The sequence below is a fragment of the Suncus etruscus genome, chromosome 6, assembly GCF_024139225.1.
Source record: "Suncus etruscus isolate mSunEtr1 chromosome 6, mSunEtr1.pri.cur, whole genome shotgun sequence".
In the NCBI taxonomy this organism is placed as follows: domain Eukaryota; kingdom Metazoa; phylum Chordata; class Mammalia; order Eulipotyphla; family Soricidae; genus Suncus; species Suncus etruscus.
In genome coordinates, this window is record NC_064853.1 from 95,179,915 (window position 1) to 95,193,120 (window position 13,206).

Here is a 13,206-nt window from a genome sequence, read left to right on the forward strand (position 1 = left end):
GCTAATTAGTTTTTTTTCTCCTCTGTCACTGAGACCTGTCTGTTTAGGACCATTTTTACCATATATGTGGGCCCTTCCAGTATATGAATTCAGGTCTTTTTTTTGAAGGGGAACATTGTGATTTACAAAGTCCTTCATAATTGGATTTCAGACATACAAGGAATCAGGGCCAATCCCACCAATGTTCCCCAAGTGCATCCCACACCACCCCCTGTCCACTAGCTTGCCAGAATATCAAGCCCATTTTAAGATTATATTATTAAATGGATAAATGTAAAGTGGGTCTCTTGATTTCATTATTGTTGCCTTTGGCTTGGATATTTTTTTCCGTCATTTTATTTAACACTACCAATGCATCTGAGACCACTTGGCCTCTGCCCCCCATCCTTTCATATTTGTGTTTTTTCTCCTCCACTCAGTTTCTTTGCTTCTCCGTATTATACTCTGGAGCCAAGGCGTTGAGACAACTCCCATTATTCCATTGCACTTCTTTATGCAGTTATTCTAAATACCACAGATAAGTGATATCATACTGTGTTTATCCTCCTTCTTCTCTCTTACTTCACTGAACATAGTATCTTCTAGTTCCATCGATGTTGCTACAAATTGCATGATTGTTACCTTATAGTTATTCTGGTCTCTTTATTTCAAGAGTGTGCATGTGGCTGACCCAGGACTGACCGCAGTTTGATCCTCCAGCATCCCATATGATCCCCCAAGCCAGAAGCAATTTCTGAGCACAGAGCCAGGAGGTACCCCTGAGCACTGCTGGGTATGACCCAAAAACAAAACAAACAAGCAAACAAACAAACAAAAAAACACCTCATCATTTATATCTTGTAACCTTTTCTTTTTATATTTACTACTTCTTCTCTGGTTTCCTTTACTGCATTATTTCAACTTTATTTTGTATTTTATTTATTTTTTTTTTTGGTTTTTGGGTCACACCTGGCAGCACTTAGCGGTTACTCCTGGCTCTGCACTCAGAAATTGCTCCTGGCTTGGGGGACCATATGGGATGCTGGGATTCGAACCACTGTCCTTCTGCATTCAGGCAAATGCCCTACCTCCATGCTTATCTCTCCGGCCCCTTCAACTTTATTTTTCTTATTGTTCTTTTCATTTGTGTTCTCTGTTTGTATTACTATACCTTTGGTAATTAGTATCTGTTCTTCTTTAGGTGTCTTGTTTGCATTGCTGAGATGACTTTTATCTGTTTTAGTTTCTTTCAGGGCTTTTCTTTTTCTCTCCCAAGTTTCCTACTTTATATCTTTCTACTCCTCACTGCACTGCCAATTTTTTAATAATAAATTTTAATTGAATTACCATGTTCATGATTGAGTTTTAGTTATAGAATGTCCAACACCCATCTCTTCAGCAGTGCATATTTCCTACCACCAATGTTCCTGGTGTGCTTCTAGCCCTCCTCCCCTCTGCCTGCCTCTATGGTAGATTCTCTCTCTCTCCCTCCCTCCCTCCTTCCCTCCCTCTTTCCCTCCCCAAATCTGTACAAATTGAAGTCTGTGATAGTTTATTTGTTGGCCTTCTAGTTTTCCCAACTTAGCCTGGTTTCCTGTGATCCCTTGGTTTTGTTTGTAGGCCACACCTGGTGGTCCTCAGGAGCTACTTCTGGTCCTCTAAGGTCACTCCCAGTGGTGGTGAGGGAAGTGGCAGGGAAGGAGTTCATGAAGTACAGTAATAGAACCAGGCCTCCCCAGGCAAAGCATGTGTTCCAATCCTTTGAGCTATCTCCCCAGCCCCTGTTCGTGTTTATTCTCATGCTTTTTATTTTTTTAATTACAGGTAACTTACTGGTGGGGTGGAGATAATGAAAATAAGGACAGAGGTTCACAAACTCTGTAGATTAGATCTGGCTCTCCTATCTCTGGCTTCTCTGACCTGAGACTATTATTTGCATTTTTAAGTGCCATACAAACAAAAGTTAGTATGTCATAGATACTGCATATCCACATTACCTAAATATTTTTTTCTGGCCTTTTGTGAGAATGTTTAGTGGTTCTCTGGGCTGGAAGTTAGCAAGCCATCCTGATCAAACAGAAACCCTAAACATTTTAAGGCACTCCAAAAGGATGTTTTTATGATAAAAGTCACAGATAACTCTGAACTTGATTAGTGGATTCACCTTTGTATTTCTTGGAGTATTGCTTTGCTTTAGGACATCTTTATATATTATTCCTAGGCTGAGCATTGAGTAATTAGACATATCCGTATGGAGTGATAATGTGAGCCGTCTTTTTGGTAGCAGCTGTTAACTGCAACCACAATATGTCATTGGGTAAATCAAAGCACTCATACTATGGTATATCACCACTGAATGTGAGATTCCAGTATTTGTTTCAAAGCGGTGAGAGCAGGCTGCCAGAAGGAAAGGGATGAGGGAATTCTGTTTCACTTGCTGTTACAGTTGCCTTCCCCCACATACATATGTCAATTTATCTTTTTTGTGTTTAAGCTGAAGAGTACTTGTGTTAGTAGGCTGTACCTTCTATTTGGATTTTGGTGAGGGGTAGTGGGGGTTGTGGAGATCAGGACTGTGTTTGTGCAGGTTCATTCTCTAAACCTGAAGGTCTATATACCAAAGGTTTATATATCTGAAGAGATTCTACAGTTCTGAAGAGAGAACTGGAACCTTGTAGTCCATCTTTCTGCCTTCAGTTAGGGCCATTTCTAAACCAGGCAGACATCAGAATATCTGCATGAGCCTTACAAATGAAGACTTCTGCCAATCTCCTTGGAAACTCATTTCAGCATCTCTCAACTCACTGGCAGCAAAGTGATCTAGGTGAAGCAAGAGGGAAAAATATATATATTTTTTTAAAGCATCAGTGGATTTTATCTTCCTCTGTAAATTATTAACTAGGGTAGTGTTTCCTAACCTTTTCAGACTGGCCACTTTCTAACCTTACCTCCTTTCTGTGGCCCATATATATGGTCTTGTGTCATTGTTCCCATTTGTGCGACTTCCACCTGTGGAATATCTAAGGTACCCACAGGGGACTATCTAATGAAAAAATGCTAGACTAAATAATTCAATAGTCATTTCCCCTCCCTTCCTCAGTATCAGATAGAAGGGAGAGAAGAACGTGTTAATAAGAGAACAATAGGAGGGGAGACAGAGAGAAAGAGAGAGAGAGAGAAAGAGAGAGAGAGAAATAGAGAGACAGAGAGAGAACAGCATAAGGAAAAGGACTTTGAAAGTAACAGGGAAGTTTAAGGCACATTTACAGAATGGCAAGTATTTTGATTTTAGTGTAGTGTAATTTTGAAAGTTCTTGAATAAAGAAAAATCTGTCAAAGCAACAGGAAGTTCATTTCCTTATTTCAGAAAAAAAGGAGTGAATTGTTGCAGTGTCAATTTAGAATCATAGGTAAGACATGAAGTCTTGTAACTGAAAAAAATACAGTAGGTTAGGCCTTCACCCTACATGCTGCCAACCCAGGTTTTATACTCTATACTGTATGTCTCCGAGTATGACAGAGTGATCCCTGAGCATAAGGCTAGGAAGAAGCCCTGAACACAACCATGTGTGGTTCAAGCCTTTCTACCCCCCAAATTAAATAACTTGACATTTTTATTCAGAAAGTTTGTTGTGAGTTAAGATTTTAAGGTGTACAAGTGGCACACCTGACTATACTCAGGACTTAATCTTTGCTCTTGGAGTGCTGGGGGAATATAGTGCCAGGAGTTGATCCTTAGTCAACTGCATGAAAGGCTTTACTCCCTACACTATTTTCCTGCCCCCTATTCAGAAAGCATTTCTAATTCAAATTTTTGATAGTACAATTTCATTTTCTTTATATGTAAGTACAAGTTATTTTATAATCTGGTGCTGTCATTGTTACACATATTCTATTCAAAATGTATTTGGCTTTATTTGAGCAAGGACAAAGAATTTAAAATTTCTACTTGATATTGTTTTTGAAAATAGGATACCTAGTCCTCATAAGCACGCCTTATGATTTCAACATTGTGATACTTTACCATCTTAATTTTTAGTACCATTTTCTGTTCGTTACCATGGAATCATGAAAATTCTTTTTCTTGACAGTTAATAACCTGTATTTCAGCTTTTATTTCCAAATAAGCTGGGTGATGTTTGACATGTAGCATCCTTTTTGTCCTTCACAAACTCTTACTCACAAATTGCCCCCTGCCATTATTATTCTTTCTTTTTGTAGCCTACAAATTTTGCTTTCCTTTCTTAGGTCACTTTTTGTTCATATGATAATGACTATACTTTTATTCTTTCTATCTACTTTTTTAAATAATTTTTATTGTGACCAAAAGTGAATAACAAATATTTCACAATAATATTTAAGATACATAGTGACAATAAATCAGGGCCATTCCCACCACCAGGGTTGTCCTCCCTCCACCCCTTTTCCCAGCATGTGTTCTATATCTCCCTCCTTTGCCCCCCCGAGTGCTAGTGTAACTGTTCCCCTCCATGTATAGCTTGTTGTAGATAGGGTATCGTCTATCTACTTTTTTGTTTAAAGGCCACACCTGGTGGTCCTTTGGGCTTATGCCTGGCTCTGCACTTAAGTCATGGGTCAATCCTAGCAGAATTGGGGGGGTGTATGGGTGCTGGGGAACAAACTATGGTCAGCCGCTTGCAAGGCAAGCACCCTACCCTCTACTTACTATATCTCCAGCTTCATCTTTTTATTACCCTAAAGTCTCAGAATACCTTGCAATATTAACTGTTGTAGCTCTTCATTGAATTCATTCAAAATGACTTTCCTTTAAGACTATTTAAGGAAAACCTGATGAGGAATGGTAATATACTTACGAATATAACTGTTGGGGGCTGGAGCAATAGCACAATGGGTAGGCTATTTGCTTTGCAGTGGCCAATTCAGGTCAATCCCTGTCATCCCATATGGTTCCCCAAGCTGCTAGGATTAATATAGTAACCCCTGGGTGCCACTGGATGTAGCCCAAGGAATCTTAACTGTTAATGATACCTTGTTTTTTTTCTAAAATTTAAATTATACTGATTTTGTCTGTTGTTGTTTTGCTTTGGGGTTATACCCAATAGTTGTCAGGGTTTACTCTTAGCTCTATGATCAGGATTCACTCAGGAATTGCTCAGGAATCCTGGTGGGCTAAGGAGAGTATAAATGATTGCTAGAGACTGAACTTGAGTTAGCTGCATGCAAGGCAAATGCACTGTACTATTGTTTTGGCTCTTAAAAATAATAATGTTGTTTTGTTTTTGTTTTTTACAACATTTCTCTCTTTCAGACTTTTGAGGATTTCAAAAATGACAAGCAAGCTGTAGAATATCAACAGAGAATTGTGGACATTTTGTTGAAAGTAAGTTTTCAAAGAGCATATGCTTTATATTTATGTTTCAAGTAAGAAAATTGAATTGTTCCATAGTATATTCTGAATTGACATTTCATGAAGTATTATCGTTATCTTATTTTAAAATTAGGTTCTGATGATTTTGTCTAAAAAACAGAATGAGGGGCCGGAGAGATAGCACAGCAGTAGGGCGTTTGCCTTGCAAGCAGCCAATCCGGGATGGACCATGGAATCCTGGAATCCCATATGGTTTCCTGAGCCTACCAGGAGTGATTTCTGAGTACAGAGCCAGGAGTAACCCCTGAGTGCTGCCAAGTGTGACCCAAAAACTAAAAAAAAAAAAAAAAAAGAATGAAATGATCATTTAATTATTCATTCAAAAATAGGGATATTAAGGGTGAATACAGGATATAGGATACTGCTCTTAAGAAATGTGCATTGTCATAGAGAGACACAGAATAGTCTCACTCATCTATGGGTTTTAAGAAAAATAAAAGTCATTTTTGCAACAATCCTCAGAGACAATGAGAGGAGGGCTGGAACTTCCAGCTCACTTCATGAAGCTCACCACAAAGAGTGGTGAGTGCAGTTAGAGAAATAACTACACTGAGAACTACCATAATCATGGAGAGCCTGTCTAGAGTACAGGTGGGGGGTAGGGTGAGATGGAGGGAGATTTGGGACATTGGTGGTGGGAATGCTGCACTGGTGAAGGGGGTGTTCTTTACATGACTGAAACCTAATCACAATCATATATGTAATCAAGATGTTTAAATAAAGAAAAAAAAGTAAAAAAAAAAAAGAAAAGAAAAAAAAAGAAATGTGCATTGTCAATGGAATATTATGCAGCTGTCAGGAGAGATGAAGTCATGAAATTTTCCTATACATGGTTGTACATGGAATCTATTATGCTGAGTGAAATTAGTCAGAGGGAGAAAGACACAGAATAGTCTCACTCATCTATGGGTTTTAAGAAAAATTAAAGGCATTGAAATAATTTCCAGAGATGAGGGCCAGAAGGACCGGCTCAAGATATGAAGCTCACCACAAAGAGCGGTGAGTGCAGTTAGAAATATAACTACGCTAAGAAATATCATAGCAATGTCAGTGAATGAGGGGTGTAGAAAGCCTGTCTCAAATACAGGTGGGGTGGTGGGAAAGGAAGAGATGGGGGCATTGGTGATGGGAAGGTTGCATGGCGAAAGGGGTTATTCTTATTATTTCTTATTCTATATTCTAATAATATTCTATTATTTCTTATTCTATATTCTAATAATATTCTTATTATGACTGAAACCCAACTACAACTACAGTGTTTAAAGAAATTATATTAAAAAAAGAAATGTGTATTGTGATCATTGCTGTATTGGTATGTTTGCATGCAATAATGGAGTGTAACTCCAGAACATTTTGATAAAAATAATGGAAATAAAGACTCTCCTTCATCTTCCCAACCATAGCACCAAGGTGGTGGGTGACACTTAAAGATAGTTTGAGGTATACAGGGATGATCAATTCTTTCTTACAATGCTGCCCAGAACTACTTTGAGATTCATGCTGTTGCTAGTGAATGAGTGCAGAGACAGATTCTCTTCCTTTCCATCTGTACAGTTTCTATAAGGCGAGTTTTTTCCTGTGAAAGCTCAGAGTTTCCATCCTGTTCATTTGGCTGTAAAATAAAATTTCTTTTTTTAATGGGTTTTAGATTATTTTGGACAGGAACTTAGAGTTAAAATGTTCCCTAGCTGTACATATCATTAATGTGCTATATTCATTGTAATTTTCAAAAAACTGTTATATACCTGCCATTATTTGAGCTATTCATTGACCTTCTAAGCTAGGCAGTGATGAATGTGAGAATAGAATTGATAAGCTCCCAAACATGCTGGCTTGTTGGGGTCTTGGGTCTAGTATGAAGAATTTTCACTTAGATTTCTAAAATGCCTTTCTGAATGGTCTTTCTATACCTAGCCTTATCCTCCTAGTTCATGGTTTGTGATCTCTCTTCTTTGTCTAGTATTCTTCTAAGTCTCCATTGGATCAGGTAGAATCAAGTGCTGCTGTAAGAGAAAATGAAAAATGATGAAAAATAATGTACTTTAATTGTGAGGGGAATCAATTTTCCTCCTGTGAGTTTTGAGGTAGGCAGCCTGATCTGGTAGAATACTTTACAAAATTTTTTTAAATTATCTTTATTTAAAACACCGTGAATGGGGCTGGCAAGGTGGTGCTAGAGGTAAAGTGTCTGCCTTGCAAGCGCTAGCCAAGGAAAGATCGCAACCGTGGTTCAATCCCCCGGCATCCCATATGGTCCCCCAAGCCAGGGGCAATTTCTGAGCGCTTAGCCAGGAGTAACCCCTGAGCATCAAACAGGTGTGACCCGAAAAACCAAAAAATAAATAAATAAATAAATAAATAAAATAAAACATCGTGATTACAAATGTGATTGTAGTTGTATGATTACAGTCATGTAAAGAACACCCCCATTCACCAGTGCAAGATTCCCACCACCAATTGCCCAGATCTCCCTCCTACCACCCCACCCAACCTGTACTCGAGATAGGCTTTCTATTTCCCTCATTCATTCACATTAATACTTTACAAATTTACCAGGGTTGCTGATATATTTCACTTAACTGCTTTTATTCTTGGTACTTGGTTTTCTCTCTTGGTCCAAAATGGCTTCTCAGCTCCAGCCATCACTCCTGATTTCTAGCCAGTGAAGTAAAAGGTGAAGAAGAAAGTGTTCCTTCTCCTTAATTTAACATCTTAGATGTTGTATAATTACAATCTCATTTCTATAATATTGATCAGATCTGAGATATGTAGCCCTAGAACTAATTCAGAGACTTAATCATAATCTCTGCATTGTGGTGAAAGTTTTTGTTTTTCTCTTAATATCTTTATTTATACAATTTGATTACAAACATGATGGTGGAAGTTTTGTTCAGCTAAAAATGATGGATTGTGTTTTTAAGTTAGGAAGGAAGAACAGTTATTGGGGTGCAAGTACTAATTTTTGTTACATTTATGTATAGAGCATGGTATCCAGGATCCTTCTGCTTCCTCTGTCTCTTCCTCTGTGACTACTCCCTTCTGGATTTCATGGGCATGCCCAAACTCACATCCCTGCTATACACTCACTCCCTCTCCGTTTCCAACTCCTTAACCATATGAAAGTTTTACAATTCATGGAATTTTCTGTGATCTTTCTGGCTATGTTATTTGCACAATTTTTTTTATGCTACCATGCATTTTCTTTTTCATTTTATTTTCTGGCCAATTCCTAACCATAATCATAAGATGCAGTTTGAATGTTATTCGTGAAAAACTATCTTAGAATCTTCCATACTTTGCTTGATTAGTTGTCCTTCTCTGTTCTCATAATACATTTTTTGTTTTGTTTTTTCGGGCCACACCTGTTTGATGCTCAGGGGTTACTCCTGGCTAAGTGCTCAGAAATTGCCCCTGGCCGGGGACCATATGGGACGCCAGGGGATCGAACCGCGGTCCAATCTTTCCTTGGCTAGCGCTTGCAAGGCAGACACCTTACCTCTAGCGCCACCTCGCTGGCCCCATAACACCTTTTTTGTTACACAGGATATTTGTGATATTTGTTCATGCCTATTTTTCCTGCGTCAGCTTGGGTGTATTATAGGTAGAGACCATGACGACATTTTCGAATATTGTTTCAACCCAGCCAGAAGATTTATATATAATAGTATTAAAATTTAGGAATTCGGGCCTGAGAGATACTACAGAGGGTGAAGCTCTTTCCTTGCATGGAGCTGACCTGAGTTTGATCACCACATAATGAATGGTTCTTTGAGTACCACCAGAAGTGATCCCTGAGGGGAGGAAAAATCTAGTAGATACTCAAAAAATATCTTCAAATTGATCAAGGTGAAATTCAAATTTAAAAGTATATTAAGTTGCAAGAACAATCCAAATGAAGATAATAAATCACTGTGTAGTACTTCACTGTTGGTGACTTGCTACTTTTTTAAGATGGCTTTATTTTTTATTTATTTTTTTGTTTTTTGTATTTTTTTTGGGGGGGGGTCACACCCGGCTACACTCAGGGGTTACTCCTGGCAGAAATCGCTCCTGTCAGGCTTGGGGGACCATATGGGATGCCGGGATTCAAACTACCGTCCTTATGCATGCAAAGCAAACACACTACCTCAATGCTATCTTTCTGGCCCCAATTTTTAATATTTTTATTTAAACATCTTGATTACAAATATGATTGTAGTTGGGTTTCAGTCATATAAAGAATACCTTCGATCACCAGTGCAACCTTCCCATCACCAATGACTTGCTACTTTTGTTTTTGTTCTGATGATACTTACCTTAAATTAGTGAATAATCAAACTTTTGCAATTTTCTCATTTTAGGTAATAGAGTTCTTTTGGTGGGTGAAGGTTTAGTAGGGAGCCAGTGAAAGTAGGAATATAGCCAATAAACAGAGCAAATGAGGATCAAACAAGTGCGTGTGTGTGTGTGTGTGTGTGTGTGGGTGTGTGTGGGTGTGTGGGTGTGTGTGGGTGGATGGGTGAGGGGGGGAGAGAGAGAGAGAGTCAGAACGAGAGAGAGAGAGAGAGAGAGAGAGAGAGAGAGAGATTCATCTGTTTTAAAGCCTAAAGAATTCTGTCTTTAGACATGGTCTTAAATAAGTAGATATGAGGAGAGAGGAAATAGAAATCAAAATTTCCAGGATGCTGACCTTAAGACCCTTGCTGAAATCACAAGGTAATTGCCTGTGCACTAGAGCTATTTTCTCAGAAAATATATCTCGGAGCAGTTGGGGAGTTGACACATTCAAAGCACTAGAAGAGCTAAATGCCATAAAGATACCAGCAGGCCTCCAGGGATTGGATTTGCAGGCTATAAGGGAATGATGACTGAGCCCTTTCAGGATTGAAAATTTTGCATATGGGGTGAGGGCGACTCCTAGGCAATGGTCAGCATGCCCAGGGGCTGCTCCTTGAGACTGTCAGCCAACTTGACTAAAGGCTCAATGTGATGGCCCAAGAACACAGTGATGCTTGAGCTCTGAGGTGCTAAGGATCACCTGGGCCACCCTACCATTGCTTTAGGTACCATATGGTACCAAGAATTGAACCAAGGTTGGCTCTATGCAAAGCAAGAGCAGTAACTCCTGTACTCTCTGTCTCTGTCTGCTTCTGTTTTGTCTCTGTTTCTGTTTTGTCTCTGTCTGTCTCTCTATCACCCTCTCTCACTCCTCTCACCTGCTGTGGCACCCACTAAGGGGCGTTCTATGCTCTGTGCTCAGAAGTGACTCCTCGGAGTGCTTAGGGACCTTATGCAGTACTGGGGATCTAAACAGAGCTCTGTAATTTGTTATTGTATTGCATCTTTAAAATAGTTGCAAACAATGCATGTTCTTTCTTCTCAAGCTTCTACATTCTCTCAATTAATAACATCCATATTAACCCACATGTCTTTTAGAATCAAGATCTGTCATTTTCCTCCACCAAGTCCCACCTACATGAATGGGTGTCCCATCTCCTTGCTCTGCAGTGTTCTCTGCATTTGTTTCTCATTCCATTCTCATCATCATTATCCCGGTTCAGTACTCCTAGTCTCTCTCTCTTGTTTGTTTTTTTGTTTTTGTTTTTGGGCCACACCTGGCGGTGCTCAGGGGTTATTCCTGGCTATCTGCTCAGAAATAGCTCCTGGCAGGCACAGGGGACCATATGGGATGCTGGGGATTCGAACCAACCACCTTAGGTCCTGGATTGGCTGCTTGCAAGGCAAACACCACTGTACTGTCTCTCCGGCCCCCGAGTCTCTCTCTTGACCCTCTGCCATCTCATATATCTTGGTGTCTCTAGCTTTTACTACTTCCTTCTGGTTTTTGATTTTGTACACTGCTGACAGTTTTCCTAAGCACAGTTTTGATCACAATCAGCTTGCATATCTTTGTAAGTCCCATTGAAGTATTTATGCATTTTTCTAAATAATTATTGCAGAGTAAAACCAAAAATTAAGGTGGTGGTTGCTTTCCAAATTGTGTTCATGGGGCAGGGGAGTCCAGGGTTCAGTGTGTGGCCCAAGGATGTGGTCCTGTGAGGACCTTGCAGCACTGGGATCTCCTGGACTACCTGCTGGTACTGGGAGGGAGGCTCCTCTAGGACTGTACCTCACTAGGAATCAACCCAGGAGACTGAATCCTACTGAAGGGAATTCTACTAAAATCAAATGAAAAGTAACTCAGGTCAAAGAAACACTACAGATGCTCTTGCCTTTACATGGCTGGCCTGGGTTCATTTGCTGGCACTGCTGATGATCTCCCAACATCATTAAGGGTGTGCCTTAAGCAAAATATCTTTTTTAAAAAGACCTCTTTTGGGGGAGGGAGTGTTTGTATTTGTTATACAAGATAGTGCATTGAATAAGTGACCTCTTTTTCTTCTTAGGTTATGGTGGAGAATTCGGATTTTACTCCTTCACAAGTAGGATGTCTTTTTACTTTCCTTGCCCGACAGCTTGCAAAACCTGACAATACCTTGTTTGTCAACAGAACCCTTTTTGACCAGGTGAGTGCCTTTAAGGGTGAGAGCAAGGACTGTTTTGATTCTCTGCATTGTCCAGTAAGTGTTGGAGTGGCTCTGGATACAATGGCTTATTCGATAAGGATCCTTCAAGGAAAAACTTGTTTATATTTCATTATGAATCCAAATGGTTTGTTTCATGACATCTGGATAGTAAGAAATTGCTTAGTTCTTGCGGGTATGGTTTGCAGAGATTGGCTTACAAGTAATTCTCTCAACTTTTGTAGTTACTGTTGCTTTAAGTTGCCTGGAATTCTTTTCTTAAGATTCTTCGAATTTAAGAATCACTTATCTCACTGCTACTAAGACTGATGTTTACTCTCTAGGGAAGAGATTATTTTTAGAAAATGTGAATTTATTATGAATTCTTGTGACTCTGAAGGTACCTTTTAATCCCAGGGAAATATTGCTTAGCTATAGGTGACAAAAAAACGTTTTTTAATCTAGAGGAAGTTGCTAATAAAGATTAGCCTATATGGACTATGCACAGAACCCAGCTCCACTCCCGACTTTTATGTATTTATATAGCTTCAGAGCTCCCAGAATATTGGGAAAACAAAAGCCTAGAGAAGTGAAGTCACACATCCAAGGTCATACTTAATAAATGCTATTATCAATAATTAATGTCAGTATTAAGTGCTAATTAATTAAGGACAGATATAAGCGGTCTGATCCAAAGTTTATGCTTTGTGTTGTACACACCTAACTTTTTTGGGGGGAGGCCACATCCGGTGACTCTCAGGCAGACACTGCTTGCGCCACTGCTTTGACCCCTAGACTTGAACTTTTTAAAATTTATATTTAAATATAATGTTTGTTTTGTTTGTTCTTGGTAGGGGGTGGAAGATTGGTGTCATTCCTGACTGGGCTTGGGAGCTCTTCCAGGCTGTGTTCTCAGGAGTGATACCCCAACCCCTACTGTGGTGGTGCTCAGAGAAAATTATGTGGTATTGGAGTCAAACCAGGGTCAGCTGCCTGCAAGGCAAGTGCATTAACCTTTGCACTATGTCTTCGGCCCCTGTTTCTAATTTTTAGGCAAAGCATGTCCACATTTTGGGCCCCTCTGTGTGACATTGATCTACCAGGACTCACTGCCCATCCTCTTACTCTTTCCCCATTCCACTACTATCTCTTATTCTCAGTATTTCTGTTGATGCATTTGGCCTACTTTGGAAGGGTTCCCTTCCCCAGATGCTGGAGCAGTCCCAGAACCATACTGGGATTAGGATCTGCTCCCATTTTGTCTGGAGCAGCATTTACCTAAGGCTGCTCATTGCCCAAAGTCCATGGTCGATC

General features: G+C 39.6%; 1 protein-coding gene across 2 annotated transcripts in view; it reads left to right on the plus strand.

Annotated features, from left to right (window-relative positions):
• VPS8 (VPS8 subunit of CORVET complex) overlaps positions 1 to 13,206 on the plus strand; it is a 272,714-nt gene that overhangs the window by 128,467 nt on the left and 131,041 nt on the right. For both annotated transcript variants that reach the window (XM_049775814.1, XM_049775815.1), the window contains 2 exons: positions 5,270 to 5,341; positions 11,776 to 11,895. In XM_049775814.1, the coding sequence (XP_049631771.1) occupies positions 5,270 to 5,341; positions 11,776 to 11,895 (192 nt within the window). The remainder of the gene's footprint in view (positions 1 to 5,269; positions 5,342 to 11,775; positions 11,896 to 13,206) is intronic.